Below are 27524 nucleotides of genomic sequence, written 5' to 3' on the forward strand. Positions count from 1 at the left end.
TTAGAAATGAGGTTATCGAAATAATTGTCTGCGGTTTTAATCCTCTGGAAATTAACAGACATTTTTAAAAAATAAAAACACAATGTCCTGTGTGAAAAAAATTACGTTAATGCTGACAGTGGTGTTGTCGTTGTCAAATAGCATTAACAAAGACAAACCCCTCCTCCAGGATTCTGGTTCATTCATTTCTCCTATAGACATCAGCCTGTTCTTCATTTTTACAGCTTTAAAACCAGACTTTATAGGCTATGAGTAGGTAAGTCACATTTACACAGCTTTTGTCACACAATGTAAAGTGTCTTTCTGTAAACTGTTTTATAAGTCTATTTACAATAGCTAGTAAATTGTAGCAAAATTCCTAGATGTTATAGTTTTTTTTTTTTTACAATTTTAAGACAACAATGAACAGATAACAGGGAGTAGACGTACATCACAATTTACAAAACATTATACAATACAATCTACTTTACTAAAGAATTAAGTATATTAAATGCTTTTTGAGCTTTTGAATTTAAAGGCTTTGATTACTGTCAAAAGTTTTGAAAATGGACTTAATGTCTGTAGCAAACATTAGATATTATAGTGTTGTTACCGTAGTAAATATTAACAGTGTTTACTACAGCTTATCAATTCATTATGGTTACAGAATACTGTTAGCAAAGTGTACATAAATAGTCCAAATTAACGACGTAATTACTGTAAAATACAATAGCCTACTAGAGTATACTCAAATTTGTTTTTGTAAAGACGAATACTGCAATATTTTTATGAGTTTTATGTCGTTGTATGACTATATTGTTTCTCCTTTCAGCTGTTGGATTTTAAACTCGGAGTACATCCCACAAATATGAATGCTTCCAAAAAAAAGGAATCACCGTACATCAAAGGTTTTTTTACCACCATCGTTTTCGGCATTTTCTCTTTGTTTATGTTGATTCAACACACTGAGATCATTGCAGAAGACAGCCGTCTGTGTGCATGTGACAGGTGTGTGATGGATTTGAAGGATGACTACTGGTTTTTTAAACGATTCAATCCGACAATTCAAACTATGATGAACAAGAACAACCGTGTGTTAAATGAAGACGTCGACAGTTGGTGGAATGTAAGCACAATATAAAAAAATTATTTTGGTATCTTTTTATATATGTTCCATTTAGGTCAAAGGAACGATGGTCTTTAAATGTTGTAATATAAAAATATTATAGACATTATAACAGAATTTATACTAACTTATTGTATGCTTGGTTGTTTTAACCCATGGTTCAGTAAGATGTGGACATTTTATTTTTAACCAACGATTGGATTTATCATATTTTTGAAATAGCGCAAGATTTTTAGAGCGTTAAATAAAATTAAATAAAAGATAAAATTACATTTCGTAACGATAAACGAGTCATCTCTAGAGTGTTATTCTAAACTGAAGACCTAGCAAATCCAAATAAGAGCTGTTAACCAGTTTTTTTTTTTTTTACATTTGTGTAGAGTCTACAACCCTATTCCTCAACGCAAACCTATGCAGATCTGGTGGACATATTGTTTGATCTCTTCCCAGATGAAGACCACTTTGTTGAGACGAGTTTAGATCGCTGCCGAACTTGCGCCGTGGTCGGAAACTCTGGAAATCTTCTAAAGTCCCATTATGGCAAACTGATAGATAGCCACGACTTTGTCTTAAGGTAACAGTTTTATGTTCTTTAAACATTTACATTCTGATTGCAGTATTTCGCAATTTTTGGTAATGCAAAATGTAAGGCACAAATACCATTCTGCTGTTAGAGATTGTATGAGTGCACCAGACTCTCATTTTGATTTTAAGGTTTGGCCCTTCTTCGTCTCAGATTAAATCAACACATAAAAGCAGCAAAGACTTTAAAGCAATGCCTATTTTATATTTACTTTTATTTTGTAGCATTCAGGGCTTGACATTAAGCATTGTCACGTGGTTCTCATTCGGACAAGTACATTTGTCCTTTACTTGTAATGAAAGGTTGGAAGACAGGTAGAGGATCCAAGTGCAGTACATTTATTAAAGAAAATCCAAATCACAAACAAATATAATCCAAAACAGGAACAGACAGAAGCAGAACAGGAACCAACACATTACATTCACATTTAATGAATGACATCAGGCGAAGCAAACACTGGGGTTAAATACACACAGACTAATCAGGGAGCAATGAACCAAATGAACAAAAGAACTCCTCAGGACTACAAGAATGGAAGACAAACAGAACTCAGGTTTGGATCTTTCTTCCATGACAGGAAGTGCATGAGAAGATTCATGGGCTGCGTCCGAAAACTCTAAATTGCTGCCTTCTGAGGCAGCTTTCCAAGGCAGGAAGGCATCAAGGCATGTCCGAATTCAATGTTTGGTTTACTTCCTGTCTCTTGAGATACCTATGCGTGGACGTACATTAAGAATGTGATTGGTCGAGCCCGGTCGAGTTCGAAAAAATAAAATGACGGCCAAGGACGCGACTGGACCACCAATTTAGTGTAAATAAAGTTCACTTTTTACACATTTTAATTGCATTTCTAGCGAGAAATTAGTATTGTAGTTTTCAAATATGTGATTAGTTATCACAAAGGCGCTCTCTGTTTAAATTTCAAACACGCTGCCTTTGAAGAGTTTCCGAAAGTCTTTCTCTGAGCTGCCTTCATGCCTCCGAAGTCATTTCCTCATGAGGCAGCGAGGCAACGAGTCACTGCCTTGAGTTTTCGGACGCAGCGATGGGCTTTTTTATTTTTTTATTTAACCTTTATTTAAACAGAGAAATCCTTCGAGAATAAGTCTCTTTTGCCACAATATAATAATAATAATAATAATAAATAGTAAATACAGTACAGTAAACATTCAAAACAGTAACAATACAATACAACACACCAGCCATAAAAAAAACGTATTATCCTATTTTGGGATGCAGGGACAGATTGTAATACGGGCCCTATTCCTGAATTAGAACCGTAACTTTAACTTAAGTTTCCGAACTAAGTTTTTGAAATGATCCTTAATGGTTAAATGATTGTGAAGTAGAATCCCTAAGTTCTTAAGGCTACAACAAGGTGTCAACGCAGTGGTGCCTTCAGAACAGCAAGGCACAAGAATCAGAGAAATGATTCAGAAGGTATACTATAATAGGGCTGTAGTTAATGTAGTTTTTGCACACATAGCTCTGGCCCAGGGCAAGTCATACCAGGAATAGTTGACAAACTCCTACCCTTCACTAAAAAGGCTTCATCAGAAACATTCATATGCCAATGTCCCCAAGGTAAAACAAAACTCAACAAAAAGAATGTCATTTTCAACACTGAAAAATTACAGCTTAAAATAGAATCCATTTTGTAGATATATGCATATGCAGACTAATGGAAGTCAAAAAGAGCAAGCACAGATGCAGACAAAATAGAACTTTTAACCTCGCTTCGAAGGTAAAACAGCAATAAGCGTACCATAATTTACCAGTAAGGCCGAACCGGAATCCTTTAAAAAACCATGCAACGTGAAAACATGGTCAGCAGTAGCAACATAAAGATATAATCCAAGCAGCAAGAGCAGCATGCACAACACATCCTCACCCCATGTCGTCAATATTTGACGACACTTGACCATTCGTCAATATGTGACGGGGAGGGTATACCATTTTTTGACGAACTGGGGACTTCAATACTATTACGTCCGTTGCATTCTCTTTCCTATTTTCTTACCATTTCCTGGCGTTGGGGTTACAGTTAGGTACGACAGTTGTCACCTGGCGTTGGGGTTAGAGTTAGGTTTGGGTAGGGATGTCATTATGTAAATCTAACCCTAAACCGACGCGAAAATGGTAAGAAAATAGGAAAGAGAATGCAACGGACGTAATAGTATTGAAGTCCCCAGTTCGTCAAAAAATGACGCAAAAGGTATACCCTCCCCGTCACATATTGACGAATGGTCAAGTGTCGTCAAATATTGACGACATGGGGTGAGGATGGGTTGGCATGCAGCAGGGGCGCCGCTAGCAATTTTGGGCCCTATGAAAGAATAGGGGGTCAGGCCCCCACCATACCCATTTCGCACCAAACATACAATCCAACCTACTGTAGCTATTCAAAATCTTTGTCTGTAATTTAATAATACAGAACAATTTATTTTGCTATTGTTATGACCACAATTATCAGTATTTATAGACACCTACAATGTCTGCAGCTATGATAATTTATTGTGCAATGTAAATTTAATTGAAAAATACAGTACATTAATCGAATATTCAGAGAAAATGCAACGGTCTTAAAGTTGTGAGACTGTCAATTTGAGAGGCTATTGTCTATAACAAATATAATCAGTTGTTTTTCTTATTTATTTACATTGACATTTCAGATTTCCCAACAAATTTTGTTTATTTGTAATAGCATGACAGTTACAAAAATGCCACGCACACCCCCACAGATATGCGCACGCAGTTTTGTGGGGAAGTGGGCAGACGTGCGTGCCAAGTGCGGTGTGTACGGCATTTTTGTAACTTTGCGCATGGCTCCGCATCTGAAAATAACCGAAAGTCTGTCAAGGGTTAAATGAGGGGTGTAGCAGCGGAACAGCTGATGCCACAGATATGTGTAGACAGAATCTGTTGTGTACACTAAGAGAGATCGTGAAAAACGCGATGTGCAAAAATCTGTTTGTGGCGGTCAGTTTAGATTTTGCGGCTGCAATTGTCAAGTACTTGTCCGGTCGGGCAAGACAAGTAAAATCCTCTCTCACTTGCACATCCAAAACATTGTCCCAGACAACCATTACGTCCAGCCCTGAACAAGTATCTCTATGCTCTTCTCTCAGGATCAATATGGGGCCAACAAAAGGTTACGAGCAAGATGTGGGTTCAAAGACCACTCACAGGATTATTTACCCAGAGAGCGCTGTGGATTTGGACAACTTAACCCATCTGGTCCTTGTGCCTTTTAAGACCCTGGACCTACACTGGCTCATCAGTGCCTTCACCACTAAACACATTAAAAAGTTAGGTTTTGTCATTATTGAATACTCAATTACAAAATACAGAAGTGTTACCAATTTTGAGATAGCCTTAACAAAGGTACACTTAAAACAACTTCAATTACTATTGAGAGTACATTTGAGACATAAAACACATTAAAACTTATTTAACAATACTTAATTATTTTAACTAAATTAAATATCATAATGCTACACCACTGAGCTATATATAGACAATGATACTGCCTGTTACCATATAAAGAGAAAAAAATCTTTGCTGATTCAGTTGTTTTAATGGAATTAATCTTTGTTTTTTCAGCACTTACAAACGAGTGAGGGGTACAATAGATGCAGACATTGACAGGGTGAGTACACGGGTATATATGAAGAGCTTAGAGGGGGCATACACACCAAAGCTTTTACTCCCGCGGCTGGTACATGTTTTCAAATATTTCCAATGGAAGCTCTGCGTTTTTCAAATAAGCCCGTCGAGAGTTGAAAAATATTCAACTTTGGGTGAAAAGCTCCACTCTTTAATGTCTAATGCTAATGTTCTCACATGGCCGTCCAGTCACAGTGGAGGAGGGGCGGGACATTACCACAGAAACCAACCACCTCACAGTTGAAGTATCAGAGCTACCAAAGCGCTCAGCGGAAAAAAGCTGGCCCTCAGCTGAAAATAGCTGGCATTCGACGTCCTCCAGACATTTTCAGACGCGTTTAAAAGTTTTGGTGTGCACAACTAGTGCTGCCGCAAATAGTCGACGTAATTGACGATGAAAATTTGTTGACGCCAATTTTTTATTGTTCTCCCGTCTCAAACGGCCCACTGTAATTTACTGTCTCCCGTCTCAAATGGCTCAATTCACCTCCACACCAGTCTGTGCGCTGTGCGTTCCCTACTGGTTAATCTGCTATGCTATCATCTTTCTTCCCTCTCCCCCTGCATTCACTGCTTTGATTTTGAAAAATGGCGGTGGAAGGTGAGTCTATGGCAGGGATTCCCAAAGTGTGGTACGCGCACCCCCAGGGGTACGCAAGCTGCCACCGGGGGGTGTGCGAGTGGAAAAATCTAATGGCGGTCTGGTTCTTTAAGTGGGATTTTTCCATACAATAAATGAATAAAAAACATGAACAGTAAACATTTCCTTTGTAAACGCTTTTATTTTAAATAAAAAAATTCTACGTTTCTATCAAAAACTAAAAGTATAAGACAGCTGCTGCCTTTTTCTACGCACTGCTCTTCTGTTATGCACTGCAGCCGCTATATGCGCGTCAACTCGTTTCATTCATTCCATATTATAAATATGCTTAACTGGCTGAAATCAGGGAAACTGTCAAGTGGGACGTCTTATGATAAAGTTGTTAGTCACGAAGGAGGAGAGGGACCAAGAGAGAGAGACTTTTTTCTATGGCAAAAATAGAAATAATCAAATGGGACGAGACATGGGTGCATCTAATGCACAGGATACGCGAGCAATGTGCTTTCATGCATGGTAGAGAGACCGGCAATTAATTTTTATAATAAAATACATAAATTCTTACAAAGACACTGTAGAGAACTTATTAAAAGCTTTCATTTAATTTAGTTTGAACTTTAGCTGTTATAATGAATCTGCAAACTATTATACACCTTTTGTGCGAACTGTAAAGGCTTTTGTGAATGTGTTTGATGGGTCTGCACGTGACGCACGCATCTTGAGGGAGAGCAGACTGGTAAACATGAGGAAAGCTCTCATATGTCATCTATTAGCTGGCGGCAGTAAGTGTACGTTTCTTACAATAGTAAACTAGAATGGCGTCTAAATATTAAATGCATACACGGGGGCGCGCATCATCTACGCTGAGCGTAGCTGCGTCTAGTCGTAGTTTCAGATGGTGCAACAGGCGTAAATATTTTTCACAATGTCAGACGTAGCTAAGCCCGACGTAGGACTTACACCCAACTTCTTTACGTCCGGCTGGTGCAACCGGCCCCTGGTTATTTGCACATGATTAAACATGAGTCTTTATGGCGAGTCTTTATTTTTTTTTTAAGTGGGGTTTGGGGGTGCGCCAACCCGGTCGGGACATATAAGGGGGTGCGCAGGAAAAAAAGTTTGGGAACCGATGGTCTATGGAATTAGGAGTCCGAAAGCTTCAAAAGTATGAAAGTATTTTAAGCCAAGTTGTGATAAAAGAGTGGTCTGTTACACTGAGCCAAGCGTCGCTGGCTTCACGGGAATACAATGACAATTCACGAGCATCTCAAATGAAAACACTCGGGAGCACCCACATAGAAGAATAGGACAACGTAATAACTGTTTTATAAAACATTTTTATTGATTATTAAGGAAACGGCGAGCTAGTCTGTACTTTTTATTAAGTTTTTTGAAAAGTACAATGACTGTCTTTGGATGTTATAGGCGATCAGTGTTTCCTCCACATTAATTGGTTCATGGTGGCCTGCCATGGAATCAACATTTGCCGCCACAAATAGATTTTTCATGATTCCCATTTACATTTTATTTTACTATTTTAAATGCCTCAATTCATTGTTGCAAGTGCTCATCGCGTCTCCCTCTCTCTCTCTCTCTCTCTCTCTCTCAACTAAATCAGGATTTTAGCAGCAGGTAAAGAAACAGCGGGTCGTGTTTTGTCACTATTTTATAGTCTACTCATTTTATGTCTGACCACAGAACAGATAATATGTAAAATAGCATTCAGTTGTGTTAAAATGCAATATAATGTGATAGATCAAAGAGTAGAAGTGAAACATTTCATATTTCTTAAGCAACTACTTTGCACTGGAAAATTTTTATTATTATTTATATTGTTTACATGGTCATTTTTTATGGTAACATTTAAGTTATTTATATTGTTTATGACACAGGTGAGTTCAAAATAAAATGGACACAATGAAATAACAAACACCTGAGTTTTTTTTAAAATGAGTCGTTTAGAATAGTCGACTAATCGAAAAATTAGTCGAAAGATTAGTCGTTAGAAAATTAGTCATTAGTGGCAGCACAATGCACAACCCCTAACTGCGTCTGACCAGGCGCGGAGCTATGGGCGGGCCTGGGCGGGCCTGGGCCCGCCCAGATTGACAGCGGGCCCGCCCAATCAGAAATGTAAAAAATACTACTCTGTATAGTTAGACATGTATACTACTTTATGTGGTGTAATTTATCTATTGCATGTTATGTTAAAAACAGTAAAATTATAAGTAAGCCTGATAACTATTTAAAAACTATTAAAGCAGTTGAATGTTGCGTTATAATGAAATATTCCCGAGCAGCTTTCAGCCATGATCACTTTGAGAACTTTTTTTGCAAGCAAGTAGAAAACGTATTTTGAATAACAACACGTTATAAATATGTGGTGCGCGCTTTCCTCTCAATAACATAAACACACAACAAATATGACAGCCGGGTAAAAAATAGAAAGAAAACATCTGATCATAGTGATGTTGTTTGATATAGCAGCACTATAAGTCACGCCACGTTTATTGCTACACTTTATACAATATAGCCTATTGCTTTTAAACAACAAATAGCCTATCATAACAACCTATAAGCCTACTGTGTAATTGAGAAATTAATTTAAGAAATGCATTAAAGCAGAAAGACGTAGGCTGCGGAAATATAGTGGGTTCACTTCAATCCACACCACATACGTTCTTGGTTTGCTTCTTATTTATTAAATCGAGGCAATTGTTTGATCAAACATTGATTAATATTAAGATACAATTTATACAAAACGAAATTCACTTTAAAGAAAGTCTTTCTACAAAACAAACCTCGCAAAATCGCTTGCCCGACGTCCATTACGGGCTATGGCGAATTCCTGTCGGGCTAAAAAAAATGATGCGCCTTGGCCGTCGGGCGGAGGAAAAAATATTGTAATGTGTTTGCATTCTCTCAGATTTAGTTAGGTAATTATGTTGTATGTAATTCGGCGTCATCTTGTTAGCCATTACTATCATCACTAACAAGTGAAACTGTCAGAAAATGAAGTGAAAGCATTAAATCCATTATTCCTTTCGTTCACGTCTGATATGCGCGCTCCTCGGCTCCGCTCTTCACGAGTAGGCTTGCTCTTGTGCTCATCAAAAAGTATATTAAATGTTTTAAATATACACAAATCCAAGGCACTCGAGTGAGAAAAATATTAAAAAGCCTTTAATACACTGGGCTACATACAAAATTAAAAGGTAGATCTACGCGTTTCGGCTTACGCCTTCATCAGGATACACGGCGTAAGCCGAAACGCGTAGATCTACCTTTTAATTTTGTATGTAGCCCAGTGTATTAAAGGCTTTTTAATATTTTTCTCACTCGAGTGCCTTGGATTTGTGTATATTTAGTATATTATTGCCTCTTAACGTCCAAAGAGCACCAGTGTTTGTTACAAAGAAGACCAGTGTAGCACGCTCTGCTATTTCTCATATATATTAAATGTTTATTTATTTGTCATTTCGTTTAACCCCAGAGCCTAACATTATTCTAGCAATTCCCTTTTTCTTTATTTATTTAGTAAGTTAACTTAAATATGTGAGAACGAAAATATATTTTTAGTGATTTGCATGAAGAGAATATGATGTTAGAAGCTTCATTTTAAGCATTTAGTAGCCGTATTTATTTAAACACTTTAATAGGTTATTTAAAAAAGTATAAGGTTTTTTGGGGTTCATTTATATTTCCTGTCACTGTGTGCATGTTCTTTTTTGTAGGCTATGAGAGCCCAATATTTTTTTTACCAAAAAGGCTTAATAAATGTCACGTTGCATTACAATTTAAAGTATCAATAATTTCAAAAATGTGACGTGCAGTTCGGGTGTGTGTGTGTATGCTGTTTAAATTAGTGTTCTGAAGTTTTGACGAATTTTATAGACTTGTTATAGTTTCTTATTCAAAAGTGACACCTATAGATTCAGGCCCACCCGGACTTAATCCATGCCCACCCATATGTCACGTTCTGCATCCGCCACTGCGTCTGACCTTTTTTCTTGTAAATTATCTTTTTTAATCAGACTTTTAATGGATTCTGCCGACAAACTTGCACTTCTGAATGGCATGAGGTTGTAATTAAACTGATTTGAAACTAAAATTTGATCAACATTTTTTTGATGGTGGTGTTTAGTGGCTTTTGCATCTAAGCACCTCATATGCTGCCATTTCTATACACCTAAATTTTTTCTCAAAAGAATAGGAAACTCATCTAAACTAAGGAATGATACAAATGTAACTATTGAAAATATGTTCTGTCTAAAAATCCAAAATCAAAATGATTTCTGGCATTTTATCACGAAAGGTGGTTTTTAAACTGTACTGATGTTTTTTTTATTTATACTGGACACTTGCATGTATGGGCTGCTTCATCTTACCGCCAATTCATCCATTTTCAAATATTTTAACACTCATGATGGTTAAGAATCTTTATTCTTTAAGGTGATGATCGTCCATCCTGCATTTATGAAATATGTCTATGATAACTGGTCAGAGGGGCGTGGCAGATATCCATCAACTGGCTTCCTTACAGTAATACTGGCACTTCACATCTGTGATAAGGTAAAACTACTTTCATTTTAACATTTAATTCACAGAGCCAAACGTTTTGCTGTCAACAAAATCTGGCCAATTAGAGTGAAAGCAATCATCTAATTGACATGTACAGTGGCGAAAAAAGTGTTGGCCCCTTCCTGATTTTTTTGTTTTTGCATGCTTGTCACACTTAAATGCAGGTTTTTATTATGAAGGGAAACAAAATCCAAACCCACATGGCCCTGTGTGGAAAAAGTGCTTAAAACCTAACTTAACTGTGGTTTATCACACCTGAGTTCAGTTACTCTAGCCACATCCAGGCCTGATTACTGTCAAACTTGTTCGCCATCAAGATATCACTTAAATAGGACCTGCCTGAAAAGTGAAGTAGACCAAAAAAGCTACTTATCATCTTGAGATCCAAAGAAATTCAGGAACAAATGAGAAAGAAAGTAATTGAGATCTATCAGTCTGGAAAATGTTATGAAGCCAGTTTTTAAAGCTTTGAGACTCCAGCAAACCACAGTGAGAGCCATTATCCACAAATGGCGAAAACATGGAACAGCTGTGAATCTTCACAGTAGTGGCCAGACGACCAAAATGAACCCAAAAAGCAGCGGACGACTCATCCAAGAGGTCACAAAAAGCCCCCAAAACAACATCCAAAGAACTGCAGGCCTCACTTGCCTCAGTTAAGGTCAGTGTTCATTACTCCACCATAAGAAAGAGACTCTGCAAAAATGGCCTGCATGGCAGAGTTTCAAGATGAAAACCGCTGCTGAGCAAAAAGAACATGCTCGTCTCAGTTTTGCCAGAAAACATATTCATGATCCACAAGACTTTTGGGAAAATACTCTGTGGACTGACGAGACAAAATTTGAACTTTTTGGAAGGTGGGTTTTGTTTGTGACCTCAAGCTGAAGCGAACTTGGGTTCTGCAGCAACAGGACAATGATCCAAAACACACCAGCAAGTTCACCTCTGAATGGCTGAAGAAAAACAAAATGATGACTTTGGAGTGGCCTAATCAAAGTCCCGACCTCAATTCAATTGCGATTCTGTGGCATGACCTTATTAGGTCCCGTTCTTTCTGTGTTTTTGAAGCTTTGATTGTGTTTAAAGTGCTCAATATAACATGTGTTCATGTTTCACATGTAAAAATGCGGTATTTTTCACACAATTTACTTATCTGTATACCACTGTTTTCATTGTCCTTCTTTCATTGTCCTCATGTCTTCCTTGTTTTATGAAGTCCCTCTAGTGTGTTGTGATTCGACAGCAGCTTAGCTTAGCAGTAGCATGGTATAACCAGACTCTCGTACATTCATTTAATTTGTACAGAGAGTCTGGCCATGCTCCTTTGCCAACCGTTACTTCTGTTAAGGAGGGTCCTCTGTTCAAGTTTAAAACTATTGGATCTGCCTAGAGTCACTCTGAATCTGCCATAACCAATCGCTAACGAATCAAACTTTTCCCGAACCCCGTGGGGAGGAGGGCCATAACGTGTCTGGCGAACGACCTCGACGTCATCGTTCTTAGCCACCCCCCTCTTTTCGCTGATTGGACCTGCAGATTTTTGCCGGAGAAACCGAAACTCTACTCAGCAGTCCCAGACGTTGTACTGAAGCTAAATGAAAATTAAGCGGAAGCACGTAGGAGGGCGGAGCCAGGCTAGCTTAGCAGAGCTGTTTGAGCCAAAGCTGGCGACTGACATATTCCTGTGGGCAGAGTTTAGTCAAAAACCGTTTTATTGACGTCATTCAATCAGAAAGTAGAGGACTGTAGTCCAAACTGACCGTTCATTGTAGGCTTTGAAAGGGGAATTCTATTAAAGAAAATATATCGCTTGGCAGTGAACTTTGAGCTTTATCATTTTACAGGTATTATTTATGCTATTATAGAAACATTACACACTAACTAAAGTTTGAAAAATGGGATCAGGAAAAACGGGACCTTTAAAAAGGCGGTTCATGCTTGAAAACCCTCCAAAGTGACTGAATTACAACAATTCTGCAAAGATGAGTGGGCCAAAATTCTTCCACAGTGCTGTTACAGACTTCAATGCAATTGTTGCTGCTAAGGGTGGCCCAACCAGTTTGGTTTAGGGGGCAAGCACTTTTTCACACAGGACCATGTGTGTTTGAATTTTGTTTTCCCTTCATAATGCTACAAACCTTTGTTTTAAAACTGCATGTTGTGTTTACTTGTGTTATCTTTTATTAATATTTAAATTAGTTTAATATGAAACATTAAAGTGTGACGACACATGCAAAAACATAAAAAGTTAGAAAGGGGGCCAACACTTTTTCCCATCATTGTATATTGACCAATTTTGTGTTTTATAAAATGAGTTTCAAATATGAAGAAATAGTTTGTAGACATTTTGCTCGTCATCTTTCAGGCCATTGGTTACATACCATATTTTCCGGACTATAAGTCACACTTTTTTCATAGTTTGGCTGGTCCTGCGACTTATAGTCAGGTGTGACATATGTCAAAGTTGCTTTTTCAAATGCATGTTATAAACGACTCAAACTAAAAGTTATTTCAGATTGTTACATTAACATGTACAGACACCTTGTTCAGCCTGCTGTTCTGTGTGCCATTGTTTAGTTGAATAACTTGCCTTTCCAGATTAAATGTCTGTTTTTGGGCTTGGATTTTGTGAAATAATTTTCTAAATAAACGCAACGTATAGTCCAGTGCGACATATATATTTTTACATTTTTGACTGATGCGACTTATAGTCTGGAAAATACGGTAGGTTCACAGACAACCTATTTAACAAAGTTTATAGATGTCTATTTGTTTAACCACAAAGTCCTTGTTACACGCATCCAGTTGCTCTCTTCAGTTATAAGAATTGGGCCCTCTGTATCTCGCACAGGTTGATGTTTTCGGGTTTGGAGCTAAAAGCAATGGAAGATGGCATCATTATTTTGACAAAACTTTGATTCACTTTTCCAAAGGCATGCATAGTGGAAATTTTGAAAATGTAACTATTCACAAGCTTCTGTTGAGGAACAAAATTTTTATGTATAAAGGGTTATAATGGACAATATGTGAATACTAATGTATAGATAAAGTTCAATATACATTTTCAAAATCCAGTCACACAAAATCCAATTCATTTTATGTGACCTAAAATTGCACAAAACTTGGGGATCATGTTTGTATAATATATAGTAGTCCTGAAAGTGTTGGTTGTGTATTGTTCGTATATTGTATTTGGTCTTTTAACTATTGTAGTAAAATATTAGAAAAAGGGGGTGAAAATAGTATTTAAAATGTCTTTAGATATTGATTTTATGACAAAGTGCATTTCTATCAAACAGCTATGAATGTTGTAGACCTGTCATCATCACTGTTGACACTTTACTAAGGCCTAGTTCACACGGACATGTTTTTTTATAACCGGGGTTTTTCCTCCTGCGTTTAAAAAAAATCCCCTCCACACATGCTCGGTTAAAAAGAAATCTCCGCCTACATGAACACACAAAAATATGCAATCACACGCTGTCAAAAGCATGCCACACCAGCAGGCTGTGATATAACCCTAATTGTAAAGCTACGTTGGGCCACTCAGAAGCCTAAATCAGAAGCAAAAACCCTGGTTGTACTGTCTACACGACAACAATCCAACCAGCGTTTCTAAAACCTCATCTTGGCAGGGGTTTTGTGTTCGGTTTCAGTGACGTAATACTGCGTTTCCGTGTGGACAAACAGCCAAACTGCATAAAAAAGTCACGGTTGAAAAAATACCCGTGTCTGTGTGAACAAGGCCTTAAAATGCTGCTGGATTTAAATCACGACCAGCACACTGGTTTTGATTACTATGACTGTTACCACTGAATGTGTTAGTAACAGTTTGCATGTCAAGAAGAAAGTATAGATTAATGCCAAATATGTGGCAATGGTAACAATACTTCTTAATAAAAAAGTCATCTTAATCTTGCAGTTGTTTATTTCATGTTCATAAGATGTAAGACCAGGGCCTGAAGTTAAGTTTTTTGACCACCAGCTACTTTTTTGTCTTTATTGTATGAATTATGAATTTAGAGCTACAAAAGTGATTTTCTCTTTGTCTTGGGTTGTTTGATTAACATTAATGACACAGACTTAAGTATGTTAATTGAGGATACTGTCTCTTTAAAGTCGCCATGAAACGGAAGTAGCGATTGCCTTATTTTCCCCGTGGTGCAAATATCCGAATGAAATGGCTTTTGAGATTAAATAAGGCAGGGCTGGATTTGAATTTGTCCATCGAGATCTGATTGGATCGTTTGAAGTTGGGTCGTGTTGCTAATTGCTAATCGCTGCGACCTGTGAGGGCAAAAAACATAGAGAGATCCCAGTGCAGATGAACAGAAATATTTATTGAAATAATAAATGAAGAGAGTCAGTAGCACATCTGGGCGCAAAGGCCACTCCGAGGCAGACGGCAAAAGGGAGAGCACACACTGGGCTTGAGAGATAGCCACACACGTTCGGGCTCCAGCCACACTTAAACGAACGGTGGGTGAGAGAAAGGAGGGCACACGACACAGCGAGGAAGATCCACCACTCGCCTGGGCACAACGCCATACTCGGCAGGCGAGAGAGGTGATCCTGAGGCGGGCAGAGAGAGAGAGAGAGCGTAAATGGTGCTGAGTGCTGATGGGAGAAGCTGGACAGCTCCCGAGGCGAAGGACCTCCCTGCTGGACAGCGGCAAAGCCGCGGCGATGGAGAAAAGCAGTTTTTAATGTGATGGATAAAGCAGAGGATTATGAGCACACACAATTTTTTTTTTAAATAATGAAGCTCACAGTTAAGTCATTTGTTAATAATACCACAATATAAAAAAATATATAGTTTTTCATTTCATTTATGTAACGTTACGCTTGCTTTTTGAAACGCACCTCTCCGTGTGTGCACTATTAAGTGCATTTAAACCCGCGCGCGCACACACAGACGGAGGGGAATTCCAAACTGTGCACATAAACAGTCGCCCCACATACGTTGTTTTTCATTACTCTATTGCAAAATGTATGTTTATGTACTACAGTATAAGACAAAGTAACGCAACTCTCTCTAAAGTTTACACATTAAGAGTTCTGATCCGTCACAGGACTACACATCTATGCAATTGTGATTGTACTGTAGCCTATGTCAGCATTGCATTCTCATCCCATCACCAACAGTTTAATCCAAACATAGTCAGATCGCACGAAGGCTGCGAAACAGCAGTCGCATCCTTTCAAACTGCGCTGCTTTTACGGACGTCAGTGCCTTGACCGTCTTTTTTGGTTTTCTTTGACAAATCCTCATTTTGTTCGTTATAAATTTCTTTACCCCAGTAATGTGCCGCCACATTTTAAGCTAAAATCCAACGAAATGGCGGACTTCGTTGAAATGTAAAAAACACAACAACGAATGAATCACTCAATTCGCATAGACTATACCCGCCAATGTTGGCAGTAGATTGACAGTTTACACGCCAATTGCAAAATTCACCCGCATTTGGCGTGTGGTCAGGTGTTAATTTCAGGCCCTGTATAAAACAAAACAGTCTGATCAGGCATTTTCATCGAAATAAACATATGAAATCACAGAAAAGATTTCAAACCAATGGCGGCCAGTGACTTTTTTTCGAAAGCGCATGATCCGACGCTCGTCACAACATCACTCTAAAAATGGCTGGGTTATTTTTGACCCATAATGGGTAAATATTGGACAGAACATGTGCTGGGTTAAATATGTACCCCATGCTGGGTTGTTTATACCCAACTATTGGGTTATTGTACTTCATGCTTGCATAACAACAACCCGACATTGGGTCATTTTTGACCCAGCGTGGGGTTAATTTTTAACCCAGCACGTGTTCTGTACAATATTTACCCATTATGGGTCAAAAATAACCCAGCCATTTTTAGAGTGATGTATGTAGCCCATCATGTGTGGGGCTCGTCATTTGAACCTATGTGCATCACGCGTTACGTCAAAATGCGTTCCATATGTTTTCGTGTGTGTTTCTTTAAATGCAAAGAAACCTTCTGTTCCCCTCCCCGAATGCAAAGTAGGGGGTAGAGCGCTTACACACGTGCTTTAGATTACAGTAAAACATGCATCTCTGACAAAAGGTTGAACTACTCTCTCAAAAGGCGGAATCTGTGAGTGGTTATGTTTGTGGCGTAATCAGTGTGACATCACATTGATAGAAGATCCACAACCGCCTGTTTTGTGTGACTGTTGCGGTTTAAAGGAGATTACACAAAGAAGAATAGATGGATTTGTATAATAACAGGATGTTTCTGAACACACACTGGCAACTCAATTTCTGATTTTTTTTTAGGTTGAAGGGGCTTTAAAATTACATAGTTTATGTTTCTATTCCTATATTTTATCTCAAGAAGTCTGGTTTGATAAAACATTAACCTCAAGGTTTAGGAAGCACCCATATACACATGTTTGTGTTTGACTTTGTACACCTAGTTAAATGTTAATAAAACAAAAATCGTTGTAATGTAATGTAATGAATAAAGTGTAAATCTAATATCAAATCCTCAATCCTGTATGAATCGCACATAGTACAGATGTTACATTGATACGCCCTTATTTCCTGTTTAGTAGGTTGTTAAGTACCTGTCATCAGGTGTTTTGATGAATGATTTGTTGGAAAGTTTCCACCTAAGATAAAACATTTTATTTGATCCAGTATATCAAAGTAATGAAAGTGGTCAATGCAGGAAAATAAAAGATTACTGAAGAATGAGGATTCGTCCCGCATTATGACTTTAGCTTTATTATGTTTCAAGCTTTGAGGAAGGCCACGTTTTTTTTTTTATTTTTTAGATTAGCTGAATTAAACCAACGTTTCTGACTGTTTTTAAATCATGGATTTTTTACATTTTTTTCTCATAAATGTCTTGTGGCACTGTTTCAGCTCATGTATGTGCATTTGCTGAAAAACCCTCACACCTCAATGTTGCTAGTGTGGTTTTAGGTTTTTATATCCAAACAAAACCAAAAAGAGAAACAAAGAATCTATGCTGTGAGGTTCTTTCCTCCTGCTTCAAACTGTTGCTATTGTCTTCATTTTCCAGTTGTTTGTATTAAACATTTTTTTGTTCTCCCAAATACAAGGTGTGGGACAAAGTAAAAACACCATATAAATAGACAGAGAGAGAGAGAGAGATTAAACCCTTTCAGCAATTCAACAAAAGCACAAACTGGTTTATAGACGTGCGCTGACGCAATACATTGCAATAAAACCTAATTCCAATTCAAACTTGCATTTTCTACACCAGTGGTGTTCTCAAACGGGGGCCGCGAGATGGTGCCAGGGGGGCCCCAGTATTATGACATTTTATAAAATACATTAATTTATCAAAAATTCTATGTAATGAAACCTAATAAAATAAGGCTACTAACCAACAGCAATATGTTGTATAATTTAAATGTATAAGTTGTTATGTTTTATGTAATACATTTTCTTTTGGGGGGCCACGAAGGGATGCACCGAACCCAAGGGGGGCCGCACACCGGAAAAGTTTAAGAACCACTGTTCTACACTTTGTATACAACATGCAGATTTGTTTATCTGTAGTAAAACCAGTTAGGCTAACCAACCCAGACATCTGCATTGTGCTGAAACAACATTGCTCGAGGCAAAAATGATCTGAACTGTGAAAGTATTTGCAACAAAGCAAGAGCAGTACAGTACGTTTAGACGTAGTGAATCGCAAAGTCACACAGTCATTGTGATACTGTTTGCTCTCGGGGCATTGCAGAAGTATAATATGCAAATTCAAAAATATCTTAATTATTTCCCTCTAAACACCTGTGACCGGTTGCACCAGCTGTGCTTAAGTTACACTGTAAAAAAATTACATAGAACTTACAGTGTTATTGCAGCTGGGTTGCCGGTAACTTACCGTAGATTTAAATTTATGTTATTTTTTTCAAAGTTAAACGAACTTTAACGAAAGTTAAAGTTAAACGAACATTACACATTTACAAGTCTTTGTCTTTACAGAGTAAAAAAAAACATTCTGGGAAACAAAATCTGAAGCAAAAAACAGAAAAAGGTTGATGATGATTTCTGGTTCCCAGAATGCTTTGCATGAGGCTGTTATTGTATAGTTTTATTCTGTAAAGATAAAGACTTGTCAATATTTAAAAATGTATTTAACTTTTAACAAACCCTTGCCAGTAAATAACATAAATGTAAATCCACGGCAAATCACCAGCAACCCAGCTGCAACAACACTGTAATTTCTACTGAATTTTTTTACAGTGTAGTTACGACGTAAATGGGCAGTAAGTTACAACTTACACACTACTAAATGTTTTTGCGTTGCACCATTAGTTTAAACGTAACAATACGTTGTAACTAAATATTTACGGAAGCATCTGTCCATGAATAGTGTTCGGAATAAGATGTCAGCCAGATTAGATCACATCGATGAGCTCGTAATTGATTATGAAGAGGCGCAAGTTCGTCAACGAGTTTTCAAGAACTGTTTTGTTTTCTTTGTATCCATCAATTAAAATAAGAATTTCTTCATGACTGAAATTTTTCTTCAATGTGTGGGATAGATATTTTCAATTAAAAGTGTAATGTTTTGAGGTCGATAATGTTTGCTTTAACGTCTTTTTAACTTTTAGCCGCTAGTTTGGACTTTACGTCCCAGTTTAAGTAAGAACGACTGGTGAAACCGTACCCTGGACTTTGTTTTCCAGGTACAGCCGCATCATAGTATCATACTCAAAACTGCCGCTGTGAGCGCCCGTACGAAGGTTACGCCCGGTTTTCTCGAAGTAGTGATACCAGTTTCCATTCTGATCGGCACCAAACCCGAACGTGGAAACCTGGTCACAGACGTGCAGGGCGAATACAATTGAGAGAAAGCCAGTAGAAGGATATCGGCCGTGCTTTAGTAGCCAAACCTCGTGGACGTATTTTATAAAAGCAGGATGAAGAATCATCACCTGAATAAAACCACATAGATTCAGAATTAGTTTATCTTTAAATGTTACAGTAAATTACTGTAAATAATAAACGCTACTTTGGGAGCTATGATTAGCTTGTTTCAGCTCCAAACAAAACAGTTCAGAGTCTGTCATAAATTCAATGTAATTTTTTTCAATTAAATTTTATTTATATAGCACTTTTCACAATTGTTAATTGTTTTTTAAAGCAGCTTTACATGAATAGATGTAGGGGAAAACACAGAAAATTGATAGATAATATATCAAGCAGAATACAGCGGCTAATAATAAACCGTACAAGCGAGCGTAGTAACGTATACAGGAAAGTGCTAAGTTTATAAACAAATAAACATTAACTTTCACATTTAATTAAATCCTAGCAGTCATGATGCATAGACTGTAAAAAATGTCTGTGGAAATTACAGTATTACTAGCCTGGCTAACACCAGACCTGTCTCATAGAGAATGAGACGTGGTCTGGAAACCACATGCTCATTTGCTCGTATTTGAGGCGTGGTTTACGAATGCCCAGAGCCATTTAATAGCTCATAGCCAATCATTTCAATTGACATATGTAGAGCGACATCAATTCAAAAGTAAACAACTTTAATCGGGTATGAGTGCAGCTGAAAGCTATGCAACTAAACCGGTAGCTGTATATTGATATTAAAAAACAACACAACTTAGTGGCACTGTGACAACCACAGTACAGGCATAATGACAATGATATTAATAAATGCCACTTACCATTTAACCACAAGTTAATTGTACTTTGTCGACAACAATGCCTAGCAGGTTTGTCCTATAAAATTCTGTGGTTATCATGTCTTGCCATATCCAAACATCCTTCTTAGATACTGTATGAAATTGTTTAACGCTAAAAGTTGCTCTTTTTTAAATAAACTTGCATTCAAAACTACTTAGAACACTGCCATAAGCTGTGCCTGAAACCGTTCCCTCGTTCACTTATTCACTATTCCCTATATGGGGAATGACAACTGAGTCCACTATATGTGGAAGAAGCAAATAAAAATGAGTGAGCGATTATGTCAGAGAGCTGTCGCAGAGATTCATCATATTTGTCATGTTTATTCTATTAGTTTATAATAAAGAGAGCAAAACAACTGCTTATAATATGTATTTACTGCTGTTTATTTATTTATTGTTTAATAAAAATCTGTATTAGATTTAAGATAAAAGATATCGCAATTATTTTTCATTTGTTTATTTTCAAAAAGTAGAAAATAACTGACAGCAAGAAGAAACAAAAGTGTATAAAAACCTAAATGTTTGCTGTTTACTGTCAGTATCCTTGAGCTGATTCAAGTTACACGTTCGTCTCCCGTTGCATGATGGGAAATATGAGTAAGCGAGTGTTCATTGAATGTACCTTCAAAATCAGAGTGCATTGTGGGTAAAAAGTAATGAATGAATGTAGGGAATGAAGTTGTTCACTAAGTTTTCGGACACCATTACAAAATGGCCGACACCCGATCCACTATATAGTGGATAGGGAGCGGTTTCAGACACAGCTTAAGGCTGCATTTAAAAGTAACGTCTGTTGCCGTGTAATAACGAATAACGAATAACAAAACTGCTTCGGTGTGTCGTATAGACGTCGTCATCGTCTTGCTGCCTCCTCCCCATTCTGTGATTGGTTCCCTATTTCAGGGGCAAAAAGGGCCATAGTTTCCATGCTAGACTTGCAGTGTGAATACATTCGTGCGCAAGACAGCATGGGGAAAACACAGGCTACAGTATTACTGGAAGCTGTCTGCCAGTAACTTAAATGTATGTTATTTACTGGCAACAGTTTTTCAAAGTTAAATGAACATTTAACATTAACAAGCCTTTATCTTTACAGAATAATACTAAAATAACAACCTCATGCAAAGAATGGGAAAATCTAAAGGAAAAAACAGAAAGAGGTTGATGAGGATTTCAGTGTAAAGTGTAAAACTTTGACTCACCTTATGTCTGTTGGAATTTACATGGAAAGAAAAAGAGACATGGAAAACACGTTGCCTGATATCAACAAACCATGTCAATTTTAACTAGACATTTAAACAAGAGAACATTCTGACAGGATCCTGACAGTTCCCATCACAAATAGCACCTGTTTTTCTAACACAATATACAAACATAGTTTTATTATTATACCCAACCCTATTCTCGTTTAACCAGATATTTAAAGGTCACATTCTTTCTGATCCCATTTTTTAAACCCTAGTTATGTTTCTATAATAGCAGAAATAATTCCTTTAAAATGATAAAGCTCAAAGTTCACTGCCAGGCGATATATTTTCTTTAACAGAATTTATTTTGTTTTTTGCATGCTGCTTATAAATATATCAGTGGTGATATCTCATAACGTGTTTTAATAGTCACGTCACGATAAACTAAATGATCAATGTCCACATTTAACAGCTGTGGTGCTTACCTGCGGTTCCACAGTGTTTTCGCGTTCTGAGAAGAGATATTGCTCCAGAAAATTGTTTATTCCTCTTAAGTGTTAATCGTCCACACGATGTGACAAGACATTACTCCCATTAAGTTTATTAGAGCGCTGATCTTTGACGGAATAATAACTTCCGATTGTGATTCACACACTGATTCACGAGCTAGTGAACTGAGACACACGGAGAGTGATTCAAAACAGCGCGGTCGTGTGTGTCTGCAGTTTTTCAATTCAGAGATGAGCCTGTTTAGAGGATCTCCATTCACTAGGTGGCGGAATGATACAAAATGGTGAAGCGGTTACTGTGCCGTTATCAGTAGAATATTGCACGCCTCTTAGCCAATCAGATTCGAGAACCAGAAAGAACTGTTGTATAAAGTAACGTTATGCAACCTGAAGCGAGCAACAACACAAACAGTAGAGCGGATCTTTGTCTGCCCCCATGTAGAATACAACTCTTCATAATGCATATATTTTTATTCAATTCTTTAAAAATACTTAGTTACACACATTACTAAATGTTAAATATTTAATTTATGAGTATTCAGGCCATGCTTTACATAAGATTTTACTCAAATAGGCTAACTTACTTATTTAACTTAACATATCTAACACAAAATGGCAACTATAAATCCACGTGCCTGGCTTTGGTTGTTTCTTTGCATCGCAGCAAAATTTCTTCTCTCTTTCGCTTCTCTTCTCTGTAACTTTAGCAGTTTGTGAAAAGATAACTCCAATTTCTTGTTGAATCGATCTCTTCAGTTAATCACACAAAAACTCTTTCCAATATTAGCCGCCTCAAAATAGCAACGCACCAACAATGCGCCTGAACACACCTCGTTTTCAGATCAGAAAGCCCATGGGTGCAAACACGAGCGCAAATGCATTTGCTATTTAAACAACGTGGCGCTAAACGTTAAAATTATAATTGCGACAAGCTCGCCACTGTGCAAGCAAGTTGTGGCCAAAATAGACAAGCAAGCTGTTTTATGCAAATGCTGAGCGATGCGACGAGTGAAGGAGCAGCGTGACGTAGGTCTGTGGCTGAGTTGAAGAAAATAATTCAAGATGGAGGAAAATGCGTATTTCTGTATATATCTGATAAGTTTGGCGTTTTATCTCACATATTTTGTTGAGAAATAAGCAGTTTTAAATCCAAAAACATCGTTCTTGTAACTTAACAATACCTCTGAAGTGACTTTTGATACCACTTTTAGATACTAGCCAAGGGACGCCCCCATCAAGCGATTGCGTGTCCCTCGGTGTCGCTCACTTTTGTAGCTAATGTGACAAAACATGCATCTCTGGCAAAATATTGAACTACTCGCTCATAAGGCGGAGTCTGTAAGTGGTTATGTTTGGGGCGTAATAAATGTGACATCACATTGATAGGGGATCCTCAACAGCCTGTTTTGTGTGACTGTTGCAGTTTACACAAAGAAGAATAGATGGATTAACATAATAACATGAGGTTTCTGCACACACACTGGCGACTCATTTTCTGATTGTTTTTTAGGTTGTGGGGCTTTAAAATTACATAGTTTATGTTTCTATTCTTATATTTCATCTCAAGAAAGTCTGGTTTGATAAAACATTAACCTCAAGGTTTAGGAAGCACCCATATACACAGGTTTGAGTTTGACTTTGTACACCTAGTTAAATGTCAATAAAACAAAAATCATGGTAATGTAATGAATAAAGTGCATATGCCATAGTCCTTTGATTGCTTTACTTTTCTAAATCTAATATCAAATCCTCAATCCTGTATGAATCGCACATACTGTAGTACAGATGTTACATTGATACGCCCTTATTTCCTGTTTAGTAGGTTGTTAAATACCTGTCATCAGGTGTTTTGATAAACGATTTGTTGGAAAGTTTCCAGATAAAACATTTTATTTGATCAAGTAGATCAAAGTAATGAAAGTGGTCAATGCAGGAAGATAAAAGATTACTGAAGAATGAGGATTCGTCCCGCATTATGACTTTATTGTGTTTCAAGCTTTGAGGAAGGCCACATGTTTTTGTTTTTGTTTTTTTAGATTAGCTGAATTAAACCAACGTTTCTGACTATGTTTTTAAATCATGCATTCAAATTTTTTCTCATAAATGTCTTTTAACTTTTTTAGTTCATGTTTCAGCTCATGTATGTGCATTTCCTGAAAAACCCTCACACCTCAATGTTGCTAGTGTCATGTTTTATTAGTCGAACAACAGAAACAACAACTGTACCTGTAGTACAAAGGCATAGTATGTTTTGCTTAGTAAGTGCTTTAAATGTTGAGTGGTTTTAGGTTTTTATATCCAAACAAAACCAAAAAGAGAAACAAAGAATCCATGCTGTGAGGTTCTTTCCTCCTGCTCCAAACTGTTGCTATTGCCTTCATTTTCCAGTTGTGTTTATTAAACATTTTCTTGTTCTCCCACACTGTTACCCAGAAATTGTCTTTAAACATCACTTAATATTTTGTGTTTTGAAGCCAAAGCTTAAAAAGTTTAGTTGATTTAACTTTTAAGCTTACAAAATCCATTAAACTAAAACATTAAAGTAAAATGAACTTAAAATGATTAGTTCATGTTGTGAGGAATACCCATAATCCTTTGCGCCTTAATATTTTTATTATTTTATGCTTTTTCACAGAATGAAAACTGATAAGAACTTTCACTACTCAAATATTTGTTAATAAAGTGTCATATAGGTTCAAGCTCTTATATTATTGATGTTGTTTTGTTGTAAATTATAATTTTGTGAAGTCACCGTTCAGGTGATCAATGTTTCCATACATGAACCTTGCTCAGAAATTTTTTTTGTATTTCTCTCCACAGTACTGATTTTGTGTATGTTTCTGTGGAGAATCACGTTTATACAATGACTGACTTTAAGTCAGTCATTAAATTTGTGTTATAATCCCCTTTATAACATCAAAAGTAATATAAAGTGATAAAAACTAAAGTTATATGCAACGGGTTTCCTCACAAAGTTTTAGTAATGTCAACTAATCTGGGTTAAGAGTGCAGGAATATTGGAAAAAATTAAAACATTAAGTCTATTCAACTTAAAATTGTTGTTAGAACAACTTATATGTTTAAGTAAACTTCACTTAAAGTTTTTAAGTAATCATTACTTAAATTTTTAGGCAACGAGTTACCTTCATTTTTTTTTAAGTAAACTCAAGTTATCCGGGTTTACAGTGAAGAAAATACATTTCAAATCTATGGCAAATTGACTAACTACAATATAAATGACACTATAAAGTAACATAAGGTACACTGTACCTATTACAGTATTAAGACACACAAAACACACATTTTCAAAAAAAACTATAGTACATTAAATATGTAATACAGCTCAGTGGGCTCGGCTTTTAATGTTGACAGACATAATTGTTAATAAGCCAGATTTTCAATTGTTTTGTAAAGGCCTTATAAGTGTTGAGCTGTCTAACCTCCTCAGGTATAAAATTCAGTAGCGCCCCTCACTGACCAGGCAGAGTGACTAAAAGCGCTCCTGCGCAGATGGATGACACAGTCCCCTCTTGCAGAGCCTCGAGTAACGCGCTCAGAGTTGTTTCTTTGAGGAGATGGAGCCAAATCATCATGTGTCACTTTGTATATAAGATTCAGATTTAAAAACGTATGAATACTGTCCCAGTTTAAAATGCTGTATTTTTCTAAAATTGCACAGTGATGATACAGTAGTACCTTGGTTTTTTGTCCATAATTTTAATGGCTTGTTTGATGATTCCAAAGGTCTTTTTGCACTCTGACTTGCTTGAGACCAACATGTAAAGCAATAATTAAAATGGCTGAAAATCATAGAATGAAAAAAATGTGTGCAGCTTCGGTTGACATATCATTTCGAATTGTGCAGAAATTTGCAAGATTAAACTTGATTATTTTACGTAATTTTTTAATTTGGGCTTTAAAGCAGAGATGTGAATCTATTTCTAAGCCAAGATATTTATATTTATTTACGATTTGTAATTTTTCTCCATTAACTATTATGTCAATTTTCAACGAGAAAATACACATTAAACCAACAACAGCAAAGTTAGACTTTGTGGATCCGTCCTAGCTCATATAAGTCTGCACAGAGCTTTACGCCAAACATTGAACAGTGGTTCACTATAGTACCAAGCTAACACTTTTTTCAAGGTTTGTATTTGGTCAGCCAGGAAAGTTTTCTTTACAGAAATAGAGCGTTATTTTAGGTTAGTTTAACATTCCCCTAACGTTAAAATAACGTTGTCATAATGTTAGGGGAACGATAAACTAACCTAAAAATAACGTTCTATTTCTGTAAAGAAAACTTTCCTGGCTTACCAAATACAAACCTTGGAAAATAACATTATGGGAACCACAAACTAACGTTAGGAGAACGTTTTGAGAACCAAAAACTAACTTTAGGGTAACATTCTACGTTTGCTGGGTAGTTGGTTTTGGGGTTAGCAGCCCAAGAGGTCATATGTTCAATCAGAGAACACACAACTGTAAGTAGGGATAAATGCATCTCCCAAATGCATACATGTATGCCCCAAAATGCCCCCAAATGCAATACTTCCCTTAACTCTATACATCTCACTACAGTAAATGCAAAACAAGAGGCAAAAAAAAAAACTTTACTACAGAAGGTCAGCAGGTGGCGCAAGACTTCTTTGCTCTGAGCTTTACATTTATTCAACAACTTATACACAGTACATTTATACAACTTATACACAGTGGTATTAATCAAACGTGAAAATAATACAGACCTAAATTTATGCTTATCAGTAACTTTTATTTTTGTTTTTATTTTATTTCATGCAATATAAACCAACACACAACCAATATAAAGTGTTTGGGGGCTAAAACGTTTGCTTATCTTACAAATATTACATCTTATCCACTTCATTAAGATAAATAAAATCAAACACAGTGCGACTGTAGTCCAGATCTCACCAATAGGTGGCAGGCTTGTATAGTTTTAACTTTAAGACACCTTTAATTTATCTCAAGTCATACATGCACAATGGTCCAATCAGATGGGTATTACTGCCAGACGTCTGGAAAGACAGGAACAATTGTGGAAGGGGCTGTGGAGTTAACTGTGCCCTGGGGCATTTTGAAGTCATAGTTTACCCCTGGCCTATGGTTGTAAATTGATCTCAAATAAAAAGAATGCAGTTCATAAACATTCATGATTTAAAAAAATAAAAATAAGTGTACATGTATGTAAATAATTACAATTATGAGCCAGAATTCCTGTGTAAGTGGTCTACGCCCAATAACATTGTTTTAATCTGTCAACAAGAATGACAGTAATTTTATACCAGTTTCTTGTTGTAATGTGGACAGAAGATGAACTACATAACAGCTGACTTCTACTTTATTTTATTACTGATGTTTGACAAGCATCAAATATTAACAATAAGCTTTTATCCCATGAATACATTTATTATGTTCTCTTTATCACATTATGTCAGTCTTTTTTATTTTGAAGTGATTACTGGGTTTTAAACTAATGGAAAGCTAGCTGTTGTCTATCTGACAGCTTTGTATAAACTTCGTTATTAAATGGGGTATGCCCCCTTCTTTATTAGATGGCATGGGGTAGACCCG

General features: G+C 36.9%; 1 protein-coding gene across 1 annotated transcript; it reads left to right on the top strand.

Moving 5' to 3' along the window:
• Window positions 1-427: 427 nt before the first annotated feature.
• LOC129455744 (CMP-N-acetylneuraminate-beta-galactosamide-alpha-2,3-sialyltransferase 1-like) lies at window positions 428-13558 on the top strand. Its single transcript, XM_055220511.2, has 6 exons — window positions 428-1105; window positions 1486-1679; window positions 4817-4996; window positions 5292-5337; window positions 10405-10524; window positions 13385-13558. The coding sequence occupies exons 1-6, from the start codon at window positions 848-850 to the stop codon at window positions 13547-13549; spliced, it is 963 nt and encodes a 320-aa protein (XP_055076486.2). The 5' UTR covers window positions 428-847; the 3' UTR covers window positions 13550-13558.
• Window positions 13559-27524: the final 13966 nt, after the last annotated feature.

The sequence above is a fragment of the Misgurnus anguillicaudatus genome, chromosome 20 (genome assembly GCF_027580225.2).
Source record: "Misgurnus anguillicaudatus chromosome 20, ASM2758022v2, whole genome shotgun sequence".
In the NCBI taxonomy this organism is placed as follows: Eukaryota; Metazoa; Chordata; class Actinopteri; order Cypriniformes; family Cobitidae; genus Misgurnus; species Misgurnus anguillicaudatus.